An 18,396-nucleotide genomic window follows, 5' to 3' on the forward strand; every position below is an offset into this window, starting at 1 on the left:
GTAGTGACTTCACAAGCACAGCCCTAACTTAAGCTCAGCATGATGAGATTCTTTTCCTCGGAGATGAACAGAGATTAATCTGAATATTTCCTCAGCCTCTATCTAAACTGGTTTTGTGTGAATTCAGTTTGTTTCTGACATTCACACACACACACACCAAACTATATTCCCCTTGCAGCCTATTTGATTATTTGTCCTCAGACAAATCAAGACATTTTCCATCCTTTTTTTCGGAGCTGGGCAGACAGAAGTTCAAGGTCCTAGGGGATTAAAGGCAGCATGGACCAGGGCACTCTAGCCACCTATAAGCTGAAAAGTCTCAAGCTGTGCATGAGCTGTCAAAGAAAAGAAACAAAGAGACTGTCAAAATCTGCTAGGACCATCCCTGCATTCCCAGCACAGTCCCTCTGCTGCACTGATCAAAGGCAGAACAGTACCATAATAATCCTGATACTGTCCATAGTTCAGAGTCTATCTTGCAGCAAGTGAGGTGACATCACATCAGGAATACAGGACATGCTCCACTCCAGCAAACAGGCTGGATGCTGGGAGGGGCTGAGCAAGGGAGATGAACTGCATGATTCCAGCTCTGTCAGGCTAAGGATGGGCTACCTGACCCCTGCCCTAGCAGGTTAAACAAGGAAACACAGAGCACATGGGATTTTTCAACCTTATTTCTAGGCTGAAAGTCCAGGTACCTCCTGCATTGAACAGACACTGCCTTCAAACCCTGGCAAACCAACAAACCACTAATGTGGAGCGGAGTCAGAGCATTCCTGGCTGCTGGATGTCACAAGGGTAAGGGCTGAGCTTGGTTGGTCATTCGGCCAGGAAAGGCCATGGATCAGGAAAAAGCAGCACTCCCAACACACTCCTCAGTTTGGGTCACCAAGCACTTCCCCACTGGGCCTTCCCCCATGAAGAGCCAAAACTTCCAAGGCTGGAAGGCTCCAAGGCATCAACTGCACTGGCATTTCAGGATCATGCTTCCCCTTGGTAAGGCACAAAGAGTTCTTTCTCTTCAGTTACTTCCCTAGCAGGTAACATCTCTTGCAAATTACCATCTCTACCTCCAGGGAGAAATCACTGTCCTGTGCTAGAACTGGATATCAATAGAGAGTCAAGAGATGTGTTGGGAGTTGTGCTGTTCCCTCTTCAGCTGAAGAGGGAAAACAACTTTTAATTGTTTTTTTAAACCTAAGCAAGATTAATTATAGTGAAAGTTCCTCAGTTCAGTCTCAAAAACTATGTGGCTGCAACTTCCTAGAGTTATATGTCTTCTTTGGGTGTATCTCAGGCCTTCTGCCCACATGACCTATGCCCTGGCCCTCAGGCATGAAAAGGCAGAAAAAAAGCACCTTCAGAGATTTATTCCCCCTTAAAAAACCTGAAAAGGCGGGAGGCTGTCTGAATGCCCCATTCCCCCATCCAATGTTCAGGAGGCCCTGGATCTGGACCACACCAAGCAAGGCTCAGAACACACGATCCAAGTACTTCTCTCAAGTTTTTGCCCTCCAAGACAAAACACACAAACCAAAAAAAGACACACAAAAAAGACACCAAACATCTCAATGCCAAGGTTACAGATACAGGCTTGTGGCAAAGCAGGCAGCTCCCAGCAGACACTGATGACACTGGCTCAGGGTCGCAGCACTGTCACGCTCCAGCACTTACAGCGTCACTGGAAGGGTTGGGGAGGTGACAGGAGCTCTCTCCTTCAGTGAGATATGAGTCCATGCTACATCAACACCGAGAGAAAGAGAACCCTGCAGATAACAGATGATGTGGCTCTGGCCATCCTGCCACCTGCATTTAACAGTTTGAAATACTGTTATTGGCACCTACTGGTCACTCGGGAGAATAAACAAACCAGAGCTTAGTTTCAATTGCAGGGCTGACAGATCAAGCATGACCTGTAAAACTCATCAAGAACAAAGCAAAGTTAAACACTGAAAAGCTGCTCATGAGCTTGAAAGCTGAGAAATAACTGGATTTTAATAACTTCAGATTTGGAGATAAGTGTAATTCCCTCAGGTAACTTGGAAGCTAAAGAGCACAGATTTACAAAACAAAGCAGCATTCCTAATTCTAAGAGCTAAGCATCATAGTTTGCCACATTCTGCTGAGACCCTTGATTTAAAATAAGCCAAAATATCCATTCCTCACTGTAAGTAAGACCTTATGTAAGCTTAGATAAAATCCCTAAAAGAAGTTTTCTTCTTTATTAAAGTAATAACAGATTTATATTAAAAAGCATCTGCAGTCAAAATACTAAGAGTTTTCAGAGCATTTCTTGACTCCTGAACACTTGAAAAACACGACACAACTTTAAACAGAAAGTGAAGAAATTGAGGTTAGAAGTTTACTAGTACAAATCCAGAAGTGCTTGATGAGAAACCAGGTTCCAGAATCAGGATTTGTGTATTTTTCTCTGAATGTTTCTTCTCTTTCATGTTAGATCTCAATGCTCAAACTGTTGATTCTGTGTCATCAGGAAGGTAACTTCAGGAGCTGAAACAGTCATACAGTTTCAGCTAAAAAGTGCTATGCTAATTCTTCTACATATAAAAATGAAAGGAAAAAGTGTTTGTAAGCTGAACAAAGGTTTGTTTGATTTGTGCTCAATCAGATTCACACTGAAGGGGCTGCAGGGTAGAAAAGAGGAGTTCAAGTTGATTAATTACTCAACTTAAGGATTTACAAACTGGAGACAAATTCTGAGACCTCTTTACCTGATGTCACCCCATTTTCTCCCTGCTATCCTTCCCAGCTCCAAACACTTTAAATCTGCAAGAAAAATGGGAAAAGGAAAGAGAATAACCAAGAGCCAGTTAAAACCCAGTTCTGTAACTGGACTGGGAGAGGTCCTGATTATCTGCAGTCCTAGGTGATGTTTTGTCTTCTTTGATTATCAGTTTACACCATACTTCTCTGCAAAAAAAAAAAAGGCATCATCTCCCCAAAGACACAAGCTGCCTTTATTTCCCAGACAAGTAGAGAAGAGAAAGGTCAAGTAATCTGATGAAAACAGAAACCTAGGGCAGACTGTTCCCCCCAAGAAGCCTGTGCCCAGTCCATTACTGACCAGGGGGGCTGGAATTCCTGCATGCAGCTTCCCTGCTTCCAATCACACAGCACCACAGACCACAACGGGGAAAACAACTGATGCAACCCACGAGTTCTGCATCGTCCAAAATATTACTCATCTCTGCCCTGGCACCAAATCATTCACTCTTCAACTGAGAATTCCATGACCTGCTTTTCTCCAGATAATAAGTTTCTTCACCTTCACTTTTCCAGACCCCTGTCCTTTCCCAGCTTCCTCATGAAGCTGTTCCCTAACAAGCTTTACCCCAAGCCTCATAATGGCTGTTACTGGAAGAAGCCCTCAGTAGTTAAGTCTGTGGTTTCTACTTCCAGCTACAAATTAATGCACACAGGCACAAAGGCACACAATGACAAAGCACGTTCCTGCCCATTAACAGTGGCTGGAAAATACCAGCCTTTCTTGCCAAAGAGTTTCTGCTGCACTGCTTTTCATTCATTTCCGTGATTAAGCCTTCTTTCCTTTAAGAATCTTTCTATTCGCCCTTCTTGAAATTGAGTATCTCTTGGGGTCATTGCAGGGCATCGTTTCATTTTAATTGCAAGTTCAACATCAATACTCAGCTCATATTTCAGCAGCTCTTGGTTTATCTCAGCTTCTTCCAAAGTGAATGATGATACATTGCTGTGCAATGAGCTCACATGCAGATGTAATCCAGAGCTGAAGATTTCATTGAGATATTTCCCTTACAAGTTCTCTTTTATTTTTGCTTCTCCAGAACTTTCTAACCTCTGCTGCATGGCACAGAGGAGACAGCTCAGAGCACAGCCAAGCTGCAAATGGTTCTCTCTCACACTTCCCAACATGAGATTTAAAGCTTCCTTCTCCCTGTTTCCTTTCAGGGAAAGGAAAATAAGTCACTTCTGCAAGTGCGTAGCAGGCAAAGACATTCTAAACACTAACCTGGGTTGCCTAGTTTATCGTGAAAGGGTTTGAAAATTAAAGGACAAATACCAAAACAGAGTTTCTGAAGCTGTCTTCATACACTGGCTTGAGAAGAACAGCAAGGGACAGAAGACAGGCGTGTTTCCAGGCTGAAAGAAAGGCTCTGTACACATGCATCAACCAATAGCTTGGGAGGAGAGAGGATGCACTGGACTAGAAACAGTGCAATGAAATTAAGAGTACATTTCAAGACAGGCACTGGCAGCTGTTCTTGTTCCTCACATCACTGGGCAACCTTTTAAAAAAGACGTGGCAGAACCTCTCTGTATTATGCTGGGAAAACAAACAAACCAAAAAGCACTGAGGAATATTAAATTCTTCATATGGGACAGCTTCTCCTGCCCCCCAGATAAGCTTGTTCTGCTTAAAGCAGCTGGACATACAAAAGGCATTCGTTTTACAAAACTGGTCTAGTGATCCATGTTATCCATGAGGTCATACCAGAAGGTTCACAGGATCCTCTCTGGTCTTAAAATATACCCACAGAGAACAATCTGCCATTGATTGAATATTTGAAAACTAATGGCCTGGTAATGGCCTCCTCCTCACCACACTCCCTCACCCTCACTTCCAGTTCATATCGTCTAGTGGACAAAATCTAAGTTTCCTTTTTTTTTTTTTAGTTCAGGTTGTTCCAAATAAATGCCTTTACATTAACATTTCAGATCATTAAGCAAATGGAATAAATACGTCCCTCTGCAACAGCAAGTGGAGAAAGAAGAGAGGAGATCTCTGCTTGCAGCCAGCAAATTCTGCCTTGAATGGAAAGAATCGGAGCAAGACATTTTCCACAGATGTTCATGGAAAAACATTTCAGAGCACTGCCACATTTCAAGCCTATTGTGGCAGGAAACACTGAAGTTTCACATGTGCAGTCCCCAGCTCATACATGAAAAGCTCACAGGCCCCGGCCACTCAGCAAGATCACATTGCACAATGTGTATGCACGCTTAAAAACTCCTCTTTGAAACATCACTCAGCTCGGAGAGATCTGGGAAAGAGTCAAATCGGAGAGAAGGATTTCCAGTCCCAGCAAGCCTCACCATCCCCCATCAAAGGGGAATCAATAAAAACAACTGAGAAAGAAATTCCTCCTAGGACTAAAAGCTTCACGTAAAACCCTTTAAGGGCTTCCTTCTGCTGAAAATGCTGCTTCCTTATTGATCTCTTCCCCGCTCCAACAGCCATGATGGAAGCTGAAAATGCTGCCCAAGCCCGAGACTTCAAAGTATGGAGGAGACTGGAATACATCCTATTTTTCAAAATTACACTGCTGTATTATATTCCCCCCAGCAGTTACAGATAAGTTGTCCTTCTGTTACACTTTGAAAAATCAGTGCAACTGACTCCTTAACAGTTTTCCTATCAGGGACAAACACTCGTAAAGCACCACACCCCACCCTCCCTACAGCTCAAGGTTCAGCACACTGGTGCTCCCCAGCTTTTTTTTTTTCCCCCCAATTGCCTGGAAAGCTGCAGACCCCTATTTTTTTCCTGCACCTTTCCTGTTAGTATCTTCTCTCCAATTTCGGGGAATTTCTCCCAACAACCAACCAGCTCCCTCAGCAGTTCTGCCTTTCACCATGCCCATTAGGGAAATTCTGGCACCAATTTATTTTTCTGAAGAACAAGTTTGACAGCTGCTTGTGCCACAGGATGCAAGAGAAGGGTGTGATATCTGAGCTGTGCTTTCATAGCTGCTCCACAACTTTGCCATTTACCTCTGGCTCCCTGACTCAGTCTGCCTCAGAGACAGGAGGCTTCAGCACAGAAAACCAAAGTAACACACCCACAAAACATCTTCTGTCCTGTATACTTAATTCCAGATGATTTCCCAAATAATAATTCCACAGTTAGTCCATTCTAACTGTGTTCATCACATGCTCTCATCGTGCCCAGAGGTGAATTTCCAGCAGGGAAAAAACTGAGTAACAACTGAAGGACACAAAGTTCATCCATCAATTAAAGAAAATTGAAGGTATTTCAAGACAGATTTTGCTACATGCCAAGATTATTTTGGGAAATAGCACTCCAGCAAATTGTGCCTGGGATCTCATTTCTTTCTTCATTCTCTTGTAAAGAATGAAAGGCTGACAGGGCCTCAGGACCATCCCTCCCCCTGCTCCAGCCCTGCTACTGGAATTCACACATTCCCAGGGCACTTCTACATGCTGCCTTCCCTTTCTTCACTCCACGCTCCAGAAATCCTATCTGGGTGAAGGGGCTGGGAGGAGAGGCTGGCAGCAAAAAGAAGTCAAGACTACAACACGCACGCTTCCCACCCTCGCATTGCTCGCAGGTTTCCCTCTGAACCCTGCGTATCAAAGCATCCCAACAAACTTTTTGGATGGGAGTTCAAAGTGACACAAGAGAAGCAATGTTGGGAGAGGCCCCAACCCCCACTTTGTGCACGAAAATCTCCACAAAAGAGTTTGGAGGGGAAGGGTTTGGTGAAGATTTCATTCTGGCTGGTTTATTTCATCACCCCTCTGCAAATTCTATTCTCCCACTGTGTCTGACCCAGATATGAAGAGTAATAAGGCTAAAACTGCAGCCCATTAAACCGTCTTGAGAAATTACCTAAAACTGAAAGAAGCTGAGTCAATGTCCTCTGTCTGGCCAGCTTAGATCAAAGCTACATCTCAAAACTTCCTACGAAGCTATGTCCTCTTTTCCAGACTGTCCTCCTATGATCAGCCCTTGTCCTTTTCCCAGTGTGCCATGTTCAGATCTTTGGAACCACATCATCTAGAATAATTACCTTAGTTATGGATGCAACCAGAAGTCAGGCTGCTCATCCCTAGACAGAGACACATCTCCTAGATATGCTACAGCCCATTACTACCAGCAGAATATGAGCATGAAAATCCCACCTGCTCAAACCCTTCCCTGCTCAAAACCCCACCAGCTTAGTTCATCAAATCCTGAGAGGAACCCTTCACGCATATGTGCACCAGTGTTATAGAAACAGTTCCCACTGCACTTCCCAACAATGTAATATGACAGAAGTCAGGGTTAACATGCATCTCTGATGATCCAAATCAATGCCATCCATCTCTCCCTCCCCCCAACATCATATTAGGACAGGCACGTTTCTATAGAAAAGTCTCAACAGGCAGGCTTTGTTACAGCTGAAGGTAAGGGTTTCAGTAAGCAATTGAGGAACAGGATCTCCTTTTGGGTACTGAAATTCATCCCAATTTGTGGAGCTTTGTAGTTCAGCCACAGGGGACCCCTAAGGCCTTGCAGTGGCAGGATACACTTACTGAGATGGCCAAAATGTTACCCTGACCTGACCATTTTCTGCCATTACCTCAACAGTGAGGTGTGCTCAGGGAATTTAATGCTGTGCTAATAGAGTCTGTTTTGAAACAGAAATCCAGTTTATATTAATGTTCTTCCAGAGCAGCCACTGCTAACAATCTAGTGATACCAGCTGGCAAATGCAGCAGCAGTTGCTCCATACTGAGAACCAGCTCTGAGCCTGCAGGACCATAAAAGCTGCATTAGTAGAGAAAAACCCAGGGGTTATGATTACAGCCAATTCATTAAACATCTTTCTGTAAATAATCAATAGCACAAAGGACACAAGTACCACCAAAGAAGACAAGCACAGCTCTCAGCCATCATACCATTTGTTCCAAAGAGTAGGTTATTTGTGAGATAAGGGGAAATCAACGGGAAAGGGTCACAGAATTCTCCCTCTTTCTGGCTTAGGCACACGGCTGCCCGGTGCTGTACCAACCTGATGTCTGGAAGTCTATCTGGATGGGGTTGGATAAGCCATTCACTGCCTCCCGCCACATGCCGCCGCCACCGGGGGACCAGGCGGTCACCACGCAGCGGTACAGCCCCGCGTCGGAGATCTGCGTCTGGTACATCCTGTAGCGGAACTCGTTCTCCTGCACCTTCTCCAGCACCACGCCGTCCACACGCGTCTGGTCCGTCCAGTCCTCCAGCCGCACCACCGAGTCCTGGCTCAGGGAGATGATGCGGGTGGTCCCGTTGGGGTTCGACTGATCCGCGAGGGGCTTCTCGGCCGTGATGAGCACCGAGTAGCGCGGCGTCTTGATGTTTTTGGAGGACACTTTGCACGTCATCTCGAAGGTGTGGCCTGCTACAAAGAATGGCTTCAATTTCACCGCCTCCACTGTAAGTGTGTAATCTGAAGAGGGGAGGAAATAAGCAGCAAGAGAGGGTTAACAAATAGGTACGGGTATTTCTGCAGCACCGTCCGACCTAGAAGATTACAAAGTTCCTTTTCTGGAGGAACAAATCCCAGCACATTTATCTAAACACGTGGACAGCCCAGAACGCCACTCAACACTGCACACAAATACAAGTACACAACAGTTTGGGTAAAGATGCACAAATTCAAACAAACACCAAATACTGAACAGATAATAGAATACATAGGTTGTAACAAGACAGGATTGTTTTACTCAGGAGTAAAGACATTAGACGAGATTCAGAGTCCCAGTTTTATACTGGATCTGGAGGAGCACCCTCAGTGATGGGGTAGTAAGGGCACTGCTGAACACGACTGATGACAAGAGCTGCCACTCACCGAATTGGCAGCACTTACTGTAGCATCTTTTATTTCCCTTGAAAATACACCCTAACAGCAATCCAAACACATTCAGCAGGAAACACATGACAAAAGTTGGTGGTAGCAGAAGTCTCCACCCCAGGCATCCCCGTACAGATTTACACACACCTCTGCATCTGTGTCAGTCTTCCCTGCCCTTGCTTCTCATACGTTTACTTGCATACAAGCCTATCAGAAGTCTTGACTTTTCCCATTTGACATCAAGAATTCCAGTAACACTGCTTAGTTTCCTTCCATTTTCTACTGGCTCCTCAATCCCAAGAATCCCTTAATTACACGGTTTGGGAAAATTATACATCTCGGAGCACAGCTCCAAGACACACAAAATACAAGCTCACAGTGAGAAACTGAGAAAATGAGCAGTGACTGAAATCAGAATCAGATAAAAGGAAAGGGAGTTGCTAGTTTCCTGGCATTGTGATGAAAAGACACCCTGTACATCAAGATTTTTCTTAAGGAGGGAGGGCTGGGGCAGAATACATAGAAGTAACAGTATTGCCAAAACACAGTCAATCCAACTATCTGGGCTTACTTTGCTGCACCATATTCTCCCTTCCCTCCTTTATAAAAGAGTGTAGACCTGTTAAAAAGAACCACAGAACCTCTGTATGCAAGATGAAACTTCTCAGGAAAAGGGAAATAAGGAATGGTGAGATTGAAACACATTTCCCAAAATTGAACTTAAATGCAGTAATATTTATGTCCTCCCCACAAGAGCAACAAGATACTTGTCAAGATTACATTTTGCAGTGTTTTGCCTTCAAGCAGCAGTTTTCACAATGAGTAAACACAGCCCACAAGATGAGAAACCCGGTATGACAACTTTAAATCAGTACTGTATAAAGCAGATCACAGTACAAAGCTATATAAAGAAACAGCAGGAGCAGTGAGGGCTGAGATGCTTCTAGTGGTCTAGCTGAGCACAGAATTATTTGATACTCCACACCAAACCCCCCTCACACTTCCACCCACTAAGCAAGTGACAATACAAGAGTTGCACATTTAGGCACTCAGGGTACAATCACAAATGAAGTTGTATAGAATCAGAGTCATTCTCCTCTCCCTTGTGAAAAGACTCATCAGATACCAGATTCCAGAAATCAAATCCATTTTTTTTCCTCTGTGTCTATGAGACTCTGTTATTTCCTTCTTCAGTATTTAGGAGCCCAGCACAGACCAGCTTTTCACATATTTTTAGGAGTATAGTAGGCAATTATAATTTGTCCCAAAAGCAGAAGCACAAACAGCTAGTTATACTTTTCTGGCACATATTGTTGCTTTCTAGGCCATACGAGGAGGCTCTGGGCACAAATCCCTCCTTACTTAAATGTTCTTTACGTTGTTGATCTTCACATCAGAGCACTGGGTCCTAGACACCAGAAAGGAAATCTTACATTTGGTCTCTGGTATATGTGCTTAAGATTAAGCACCCTCCCATGTTAAGAGCAGCTCAGCTACAGCTGAGATAACTCTCCCTACCACCTGTGCTTCAAATACCTTAATGTCCACTACTCCCTGAGCCACAGGGAGGGCAGCAGCAGAAAGGACAGTGTCTTCTCCCCAGCATGACAGAGGAAATTTTCTTCTTAGACATCCTTTATTGGTTTTCCATTTGAGGGCAACAGCAAATGCTTTTGCTAAGTATTTCTGCTAAAGGAAAAGCAGAAAGGAGTGGTGGTAGCATGGGGCAACAGCAGAAACGCCACTGGTGGAGTTTGTGGAAGAGAACAACTGAGGCCCAGAGATACAGCTGGAGTACAGTGATAGAGTTCAAAAGGGCTAGAAATTAGGATGCTGAACAGAGAACAGGAGATATGTTCTTATGAAAGTCCTTTCAAAGCATTTTTCTACCTTTAAGACCCCCTGAGATCCTTAGTTTGGATGAACACACAAGGCAGAGGCACCCCCTCTTCTGTTAGACCATAAGAAATCTAGAACAGAATAGAGAAGGGGACACACAAGCCATCACATACAGGTGCTGAAAGTTGGTAAAAAGTTTGTTTTTGCAAACAAGTCAAAAAAAGATCAAAGGGATGTTTCTGCATGTGCCATAACACCAGAGACATGCATATGTAGCAAAGCAAAACAACAACAACAAAAACGGCCCCATATCCTATCAACTAGAAAAACCTGGGTCACAGTTCTTAATATTCTGGTTCTGTGCCAATATTGTTCTCCTTCAGTGGCAGCAGATGAAATGTAATTAGCACTCCTTCACCCCCACCTAGGAAAGCATGTAGCAGCTGTCTGTGTGTGTAAGAGTGCACATTATGAGAAAGAGGGCAGCCCAAAGATTTGGCACTTATCTTAGAAATAACAGTAATCTGCACGGAAAATTAAGAGGGAAAGGAAAGTCTCTTCATATTTCCTATGTTAGCAGAAATTACTCATCAGATCTTGCAGCATAAGATGAGCCAGAGAGGACAAATGAATGTTTTCTTCCAAGAACTGCAGCATAAGGTCTCATTTCTAATCTTCTGGGAATTGCCAAGGAAGCAGTGTGTGTCTTGACCGCTACTCCACACTCTTGCCTGTCTGCTTACATGCCTGCAGTCCCATGTGGAGTCTCATCTCCTTCTTGTAAAGTTCCATGAATGAAAAGCACAATAAAACACACTCTGCTTGGTTACATACAGGAGGCTGCAATCTGCAGTTTATACTGGAAAGCAGTAGGGGAAGAGTTCCTAAGTAAACCATACCCAAAGCTTGGGCATTGCTCCAAGACAGAGGGCTAGCAACAGAAGAAATCCTAGCCAAATGACTCAAATAAAAATTGAGTAAACTGTACTTTGGAGCCTGGCAGTGCAAGCTTCTGCCTTCCATCACTGGCCAGTCCAAGTGGTTGAGCCACACTGTAATTCTCCTGTTGCTCTTCTACCACAAAGTGTGTGCTCAGCTTCAAGAGCACTTCCTGGGTAGCAACCAAAACAAGTTTTCACCTAATCTACACCAGGCAAATTTCTAGAGAAGTCCAACAACTACAAGGGCAAGGAGACTTTAGAGCCCTGCACTGCTCTGACTCCAGCTGGGGAAGCAGCACAATGGCCAGGGCTGACAGCAAAGTTGGGACCTCACTTGAGGCTGCTGACAGGAATCTCAGTGTTCATAAAGGCCCCTCATCCCCCGGTGCATTAAGGAAATGCAAGCACAGGGAAGGCAGCAGGCATCACCCAAGCACAGGGAAGGCAGCAGGCACCACCCAGGCACAGGGAAGGCAGCAGGCACCACCCAGGCACAGGGAAGGCAGCAGGCACCACCCAGGCACAGGGAAGGCAGCAGGCACCACCCAAGCACAGGGAAGGCAGCAGGCACCACCCAAGCACAGGGAAGGCAGCAGGCACCACCCAGGCACAGGGAAGGCAGCAGGCACCACCCAGGCACAGGGAAGGCAGCAGGCACCACCCAGGCACAGGGAAGGCAGCAGGCACCACCCAGGCACAGGGAAGGCAGCAGGCACCACCCAGGCACAGGGAAGGCAGCAGGCACCACCCAGGCACAGGGAAGGCAGCAGGCACCACCCAGGCACAGGGAAGGCAGCAGGCATCACGGCAGTGGCAGCTTTGCCATGGTAGGAGGAGGTGGCTGTGTGGCACCCCGAGGTACAACTGCAGCCCCAGCAGCTCTGGGAGCACAACAGGCACACCAAAGCCTGCCCTGCAGCCTGAACACATGAACTGCACATGGACACACACCTGACTCCAGGAGCTCCTGTCCCTACAGCCAAACTGGCACATACACACACCAGCTCAGTGCCATGGGGATTTCTCTGCCCGGGAGGAACTGTGTGTCTATACCACCCCGTGTCTGTGATACACCAGCAATGATAAAGAAAAGTAGGTGGCAGAACTCTTATCTGTTCTCTATTTGCAGGACTGTCTGAAAGATTAAGGCACTCTTGCTCCCAATTAAGTGTGATAGGAGGGCCTGGGCAAACATTTAGGACAAGTAATATTATGTTAAAGGCAATTATTTTGTAAATTAAAGACAGAAGTATTAACAAAACCCCAAATAATAGTACCTTTGGGATTTGGAATTTCAATTAAAAGATAATGTTCTCTTCTGCTAAGTACCCCATGCAGATCCAAAGTTGACAACACTGGTTTAGGAAAAAAGCATTGATTTCACATTCCACTGCAAGCAGTATTTGTGTTCTAAATGTAACTCATATTCAAATAAATAAATAAAATTATCTTTTAGAATATCAAACTTTTTTCTGGGTTGAAAATCATTTACAGAGCTAGTCAAAAAAAGGTTTCCTCCCTTCCTTTACCCCTTTTCAGTGACTGGAATTTGTACTCAAAATAGCAAAACATAATACAACTGATGTTTTTAATTTCTGAGATGAGACAGAGATGCCTTCTTTGTCACCTTGGCAGGGGAGAAAGTAGAAGAGGGGAAAAACATATCAGGCAGACTATGTCAAAAACAACGGTGATCTATGATAGCAATTGGCTGCATTTGCAAAGCTGAGTAAGCAGAAAGATGTGTGAGCATTATTGGTCCCCGTAGAATAAAATAGAAAACAGAGACAATAAAACCTCAAGTTCAAATGGGCAAACACACAACTTATTATACAATGCACAAAAAAGGGTTTTTGACATCTTTGCATGATGTTTACATTTTGAATAAAGACTCTGAACACTCCTCCTTGCTGAGAGATCCACAGATACAATATAAACCCATTTCTCCTTTCTCAAGAACTCAGAACAATTGTTTTCAAAGTGAGATTTCTCCAACCTCCTCCCCCCAAAGCACTGCTCTAAAGTCAACAAAGAAGATACAAGCAATGAAATAGATGGAAGAAAAGTCTCTGTATAGGCATAAGCTATCCAAGGAAGAGGCAAATTTCTGTTCTCTCCTTAGGCAAACACGTGGGAGCCTGGCTGCTGGCTTTTATAAGCACTGGGAGCAGTTAGGGACTCAAATCACCAGAGATACTTGTCAAAACAACAGTCAGAGAGCACAGGCAGCAGCAGATTAACTCCTTCCTAGTTGCTGGCTAACAGCACTGGGCTCCCAGCCGAGTCTGGAGCTCACAAGAACAGGATATGGCAGGGGACAGGGCACACAGGCAGAGGCATATGGGGTTGCACTGCTGAAGGGGGAGTTGATGGGTGGAAGAGAAGGGGAAATCAAACCTTTATTTCACCCTCCCCACCTCATATACATGTAACATTCTTTTTCAGGAGGGGCAGGTTTCTGTAGGAGAGCTCACTTTCACGCAATAAATCCCCCAACCCCAAGTCCTGCCAACAGAACGTACTTTTCAGCACAGGGACTATAACATTTACATTTGTGCCGCAAAATTAGCAGAGTTCCTGGAACAAAACCAGAAACAAGGGAATGTTCACACCTGTCACGGTTTGTTTTCCCTCAGAAATGTCAACACAGGCTGAGACTTTTCAACTCCAGCTGGTCTCTGGAGCTGCTCCGACTGCGACGATCCATTACACTGGCATGCACATGCACACACTCCGTGTTATGGCATAACACTGAACTAATTGTGACCAACACTCAGCATTAATGAGACTTCTCAGTCCTGCTGGAGAAGCCAGCTTCAGGGGTAAAAACAAAAAAACCCACACCAAAATAAAAAAAAAAAGACCTTTCCCGGGACCACACTCTTGGTCTGGGGATGCAGGGAGTAATGAGCAAGCAGCCAACAACTTCCCTCTCCACTGAAGCAGAATCAAAGCAGAAGATTTCCATTTTGCTGTTCAGGGATTATCCCTAAACAACTTTAAAATTATTTCAAATTGCTTGTCTCTGAAATACGGTTCTCTGCCTGTGGATGCCTAAGCTAGACTGTTAAACTAATCTATCAATATAAATGCAGCTTAGCTAAGCACAGATTTTTGACAAAGACATTACATCCTAGGTTATCCTAACCTTTCTGATGCTCTCCAACAGACCCTCTTGCATGACTTCATTCTGAGCCAAAACAGCATCACTGTACAACACATCCAGGAAACACAGATCCCATTTTAAACCAGAGTTAAGCAACTTCAGGTAACTATTAAGATCCTAAAAATGCTCCCAGAATAAGTTAAATACTGACTAGAAGTAGTGCACTTCTGCCTAAAAAAGGTCAAGATCCAAGCAAACCACTGAATTACTTTGTTTGGTTACCCACTTATTTTTTGATACTCTGGTAGTACTGTGCCCATGAATGCCTTCAGGAACTGTCTTTTAAACATGGGCTTGTAGAAGAGAAAAATAAAACCACAACTCTCAAACTGTCAGACAGAGAAGACAAATCGACATTCCTCTTTTCACCTCAACACAACCCTGTTGTTAGCAGCAAGATGCATCCTAAAGAGACCAAAACACTCTGAGCCATGAAACGGGCAATGACCCATTGGGCAACACTGCTGGATGTCCCCCCTGCCACTTCCAGCCCAGCTCCTGGAAGTCTCAGCACCTGGATGGAACCCCTCCTTTGATGGTGTCTCTTCCTTTGCACTTCCACTCCAAATTGTTACATAAAACTGGTAAAGCAGTGATGTAAAATAAAAGAGTGATGTAAAGTAGTTATTCCCCTCCACAGATAAGAGGCCTTTACACAAGTTGGCAGTGCTTTTTAACCTTCATAAACACAGAACCCCATTTCCAAAGCCCATTAGCAGGCCTTCTGGCTGACAAGCCTATTCTCAGCCACCCATGTGTAAAGTTCCTACCTTGTGTAGCCCAGAAGATGTTGACTGATGCGGAGGTCATATCTTTGCTCTTCACCCAGCTGTTGTTGCGGTGCCTACTCCACGCCGAGATGACACAGAAATAATCCCCTCTGTCGCTCTCTGAAGTCCACTGGATCCTCAAACTGAAAGTGTCAGCAGACTTTTTAGAGAAGATCATCTCCCCGTTCTGAATGCGCTCTCTGCCCCTGTCCCCAGGGAGCAGAGTCCAGTCTGCATCCATGGAAGCCAGCAGCTCCTCTGCCACTGCATCGTCACCGGGCAGGTGCTGCCTGTAGTACCAGGAAACGCTGAAGCGGATGTTTGCTTCCGTGTCCTGTACGTTTGTGATCCTGCAGTCGAGCTCTGTGGGGTCATCTGAAAACTTGGGTGTTTTAGAGGCGTTCAGGAACACGTCATAGTCTGGTTCTGCAGGAGAGGAAACACAGACGAAACAGGTTAGAAGCTACAAGAAGGGAGAAAATGCCAGAATTAATTAAAAGATACACTAACTTCCAACATCCAGTTTTATCATCTGAGCTAAGAAGCCAAGTGCCACGATAGGCATTTTCCTTACAAGACCTTGGAACTTGGACTCTGGTTCCCAGACTTGCACCAGTCTGACACAGATACCCCTAGGTCTGCATTTCCATTTCATAGGTCTAGTCAGACCATTTCAGAAAAATCAGGACTAATAGATCTTGTTGAGCAAAGTAATTCCCTCCTTTAGGCCTGTCCCCAAGAACCCACCTCTGGGTTCAATTTCAACCCATCCAGCCACTTCTTGCACCTGTCAAATGCCTGGGGCAGCCCACAGCAGGACACTGGTTATCCTCTAGCTTTGGACTGACCAGAGACATTCCACTTCCCCAGTATCTCTCTAGGGTAAGAGGCCATCTTCCATCTTGAAATGCCTTCTTTTCCACACTTAACCATCCCATTGTGTCTCTACCACAGTTTAAGAATGGTAAAAAACCCAGGATTTAAAAGGCAGACACTTCACTCACCCAGACACCCAAACCAGGGGATAGGGAACACTACTGGCACTGGCCACAGGCAGCACCAAGAGCTGAGCACAGTAAATTTCAGTGGACAGAAGTTTAAACTCTACCTAGGTCAATAAATACTAAGTAGGATAAGAGTTGAAGATGTGTAGATCAGAAAAATCTTCAGAGTCTGACTAGAGACGTATGTGCTGTACAGTGTGAGGCTGGAATATCTCACACTGGAAAATCAGTGCCTGAGTTTCATGGGTTAAGAACGGGGCTGTTGTATTTAAATCTGAAATAGCTGGCTGCCCAAAGCCTGAAAGCGATAAGAGAGCCACATGACTATTTTCTCTCACACTACAGAGATAGTAAAGGAAAAAGATTACAGCAAGAACCTCACACCACAAAGGAAATACATATTTATTTACTAGTATTAGAATATTTTTGTCTTGCTCTCTACTATAATTCAGAAAAATGACCAGCTTCCCAACTGTTCGGCCAATACTCATCACACGGCTTTTACAGCCCAACTGTATTCAGCACTCTGTATTTATTTCCTGCTTTATATTTTACTTGGCACTTTGCCCTCCTAGAAACAATTAACCGAAGCTATAATTGGGACAAACAAGGCAATCCAAGGCTAAAACTTGGGCTTAGTTCACCAATGAGCCAAGATAATAAAGCATCTTAATAGAACTGCTGTGGAAACTCTGTGTGCATATGCACTTTTGGACTTGAGATGCAAAGGATAAAAACAATTGTAGCAAACAAGCTGAGCTGCTGCTATGTCAGCCTGCAGAAAAGATCTCTCACCAGTGTCCTTGCATCTAGCAAGAACAAGGGCATCAACACACACCAGACCCCAGAGAATCTGGTAATTCTGAGTTTCTCTGACATTAAGCCACATAAAATGATAAAAGCACTGCTTGCAAAGTCTGTGGTACCTACTACCAGTGAGCATGTGGAGATTTCTGTATGCTTTCAGGATAAGTAAGGTAAAACAAAAAGAAAGTGCACAGAATTTTGCCGCAACAAAAGCACAGATTATTAATGATGGCCAAACTCCACTTTTGGTGTAAGCCCCCTTAGATCCTACAGCTGCACTGCTCTCCCTTTCTCATTCACAAGACTAGTTTACTCCAGGGCCTCATGATGTATTGCTCACACTCTGCAACTCCTATCATTCCCCCTTTGCCTCCCCTTCCCCTCAAAAAGAAGGCATTCAAGACCAACTAATATTTTCACAGCAACAAAGACTATGAAAGCAGATGCACTTCTTGAGACAGGGACACCAGAAGGAAAAAGCTGCAAGAACCCCCAGTTCTTAAAAAATCGCTTGAGGTTTGTTTAATTTGTGGGCAGGGGAAGGACCCTAAGAAGAGACTTTTCTCTTTGATAGCACCACTCCAGACAGGCGCTTCACCCTGACAGACACTCAAATAGAGGATTTAGAAAGAATAAAAGGCTGGCTGGATAAACCTCATTCCTCCACTCTGTCAGCTGTCAAAGAACAGCCTCACTGACAATTCAATGACTTAATACTCCAGGAGCTCTTAACTTCCATTAAGGAGGAGGAATTGGTGAATTCTGGATGCAGTTGAAAACCTCAAACACCGAAAATTTATTCTGCTTTTCCTCTCCCTAGCAACCAAGCATCTGCATCTGCTGAAAAGCAGATTTTATTTTCTCCTGTTCCCAAATAATGCTAAATTGGAATGGAAAAAGTAAAGAGTAGTCCTACAGATACAGGCACGACAAGAGAGCACATGAGTGTGCAAGGGCATCTGTACACACATGAACACACGTGCTTGACTGCACATGCACACAAGTGGAGGAAGCAGGGAACACTCACAAGTTACATGTACAATGTGAATGGCTGAATGAGGACAGGAAATGAAGACATTAATCACTTGTGCACTTCTAGTACACATTACAAGTGTACTTGGAGACGGCCACGGCTCAACTGCTCTGCACAATGCTCAAATGCAACATTTAAAGTCATTGTCGACGGAATTTAACCTTGTGGCACAGCCATTTACTGCTAAAAAACAGGCCCTCTATATGCTGGCCTCA

General features: G+C 44.6%; 1 protein-coding gene across 1 annotated transcript in view; it reads right to left on the reverse strand.

Moving 5' to 3' along the window:
• The window catches only part of PTGFRN (prostaglandin F2 receptor inhibitor), a 66,223-nt gene that overhangs the window by 13,884 nt on the left and 33,943 nt on the right, over positions 1-18,396 (reverse strand). The window contains exons 5-6 of the mRNA XM_063419246.1: positions 15,338-15,763; positions 7,797-8,216 (exon numbers count right to left, since the gene is read on the reverse strand). Of these exons, the coding sequence (XP_063275316.1) occupies positions 7,797-8,216; positions 15,338-15,763 (846 nt within the window). The remainder of the gene's footprint in view (positions 1-7,796; positions 8,217-15,337; positions 15,764-18,396) is intronic.

This window comes from Prinia subflava, chromosome 25 (assembly GCF_021018805.1).
Source record: "Prinia subflava isolate CZ2003 ecotype Zambia chromosome 25, Cam_Psub_1.2, whole genome shotgun sequence".
Taxonomy (NCBI): domain Eukaryota; kingdom Metazoa; phylum Chordata; class Aves; order Passeriformes; family Cisticolidae; genus Prinia; species Prinia subflava.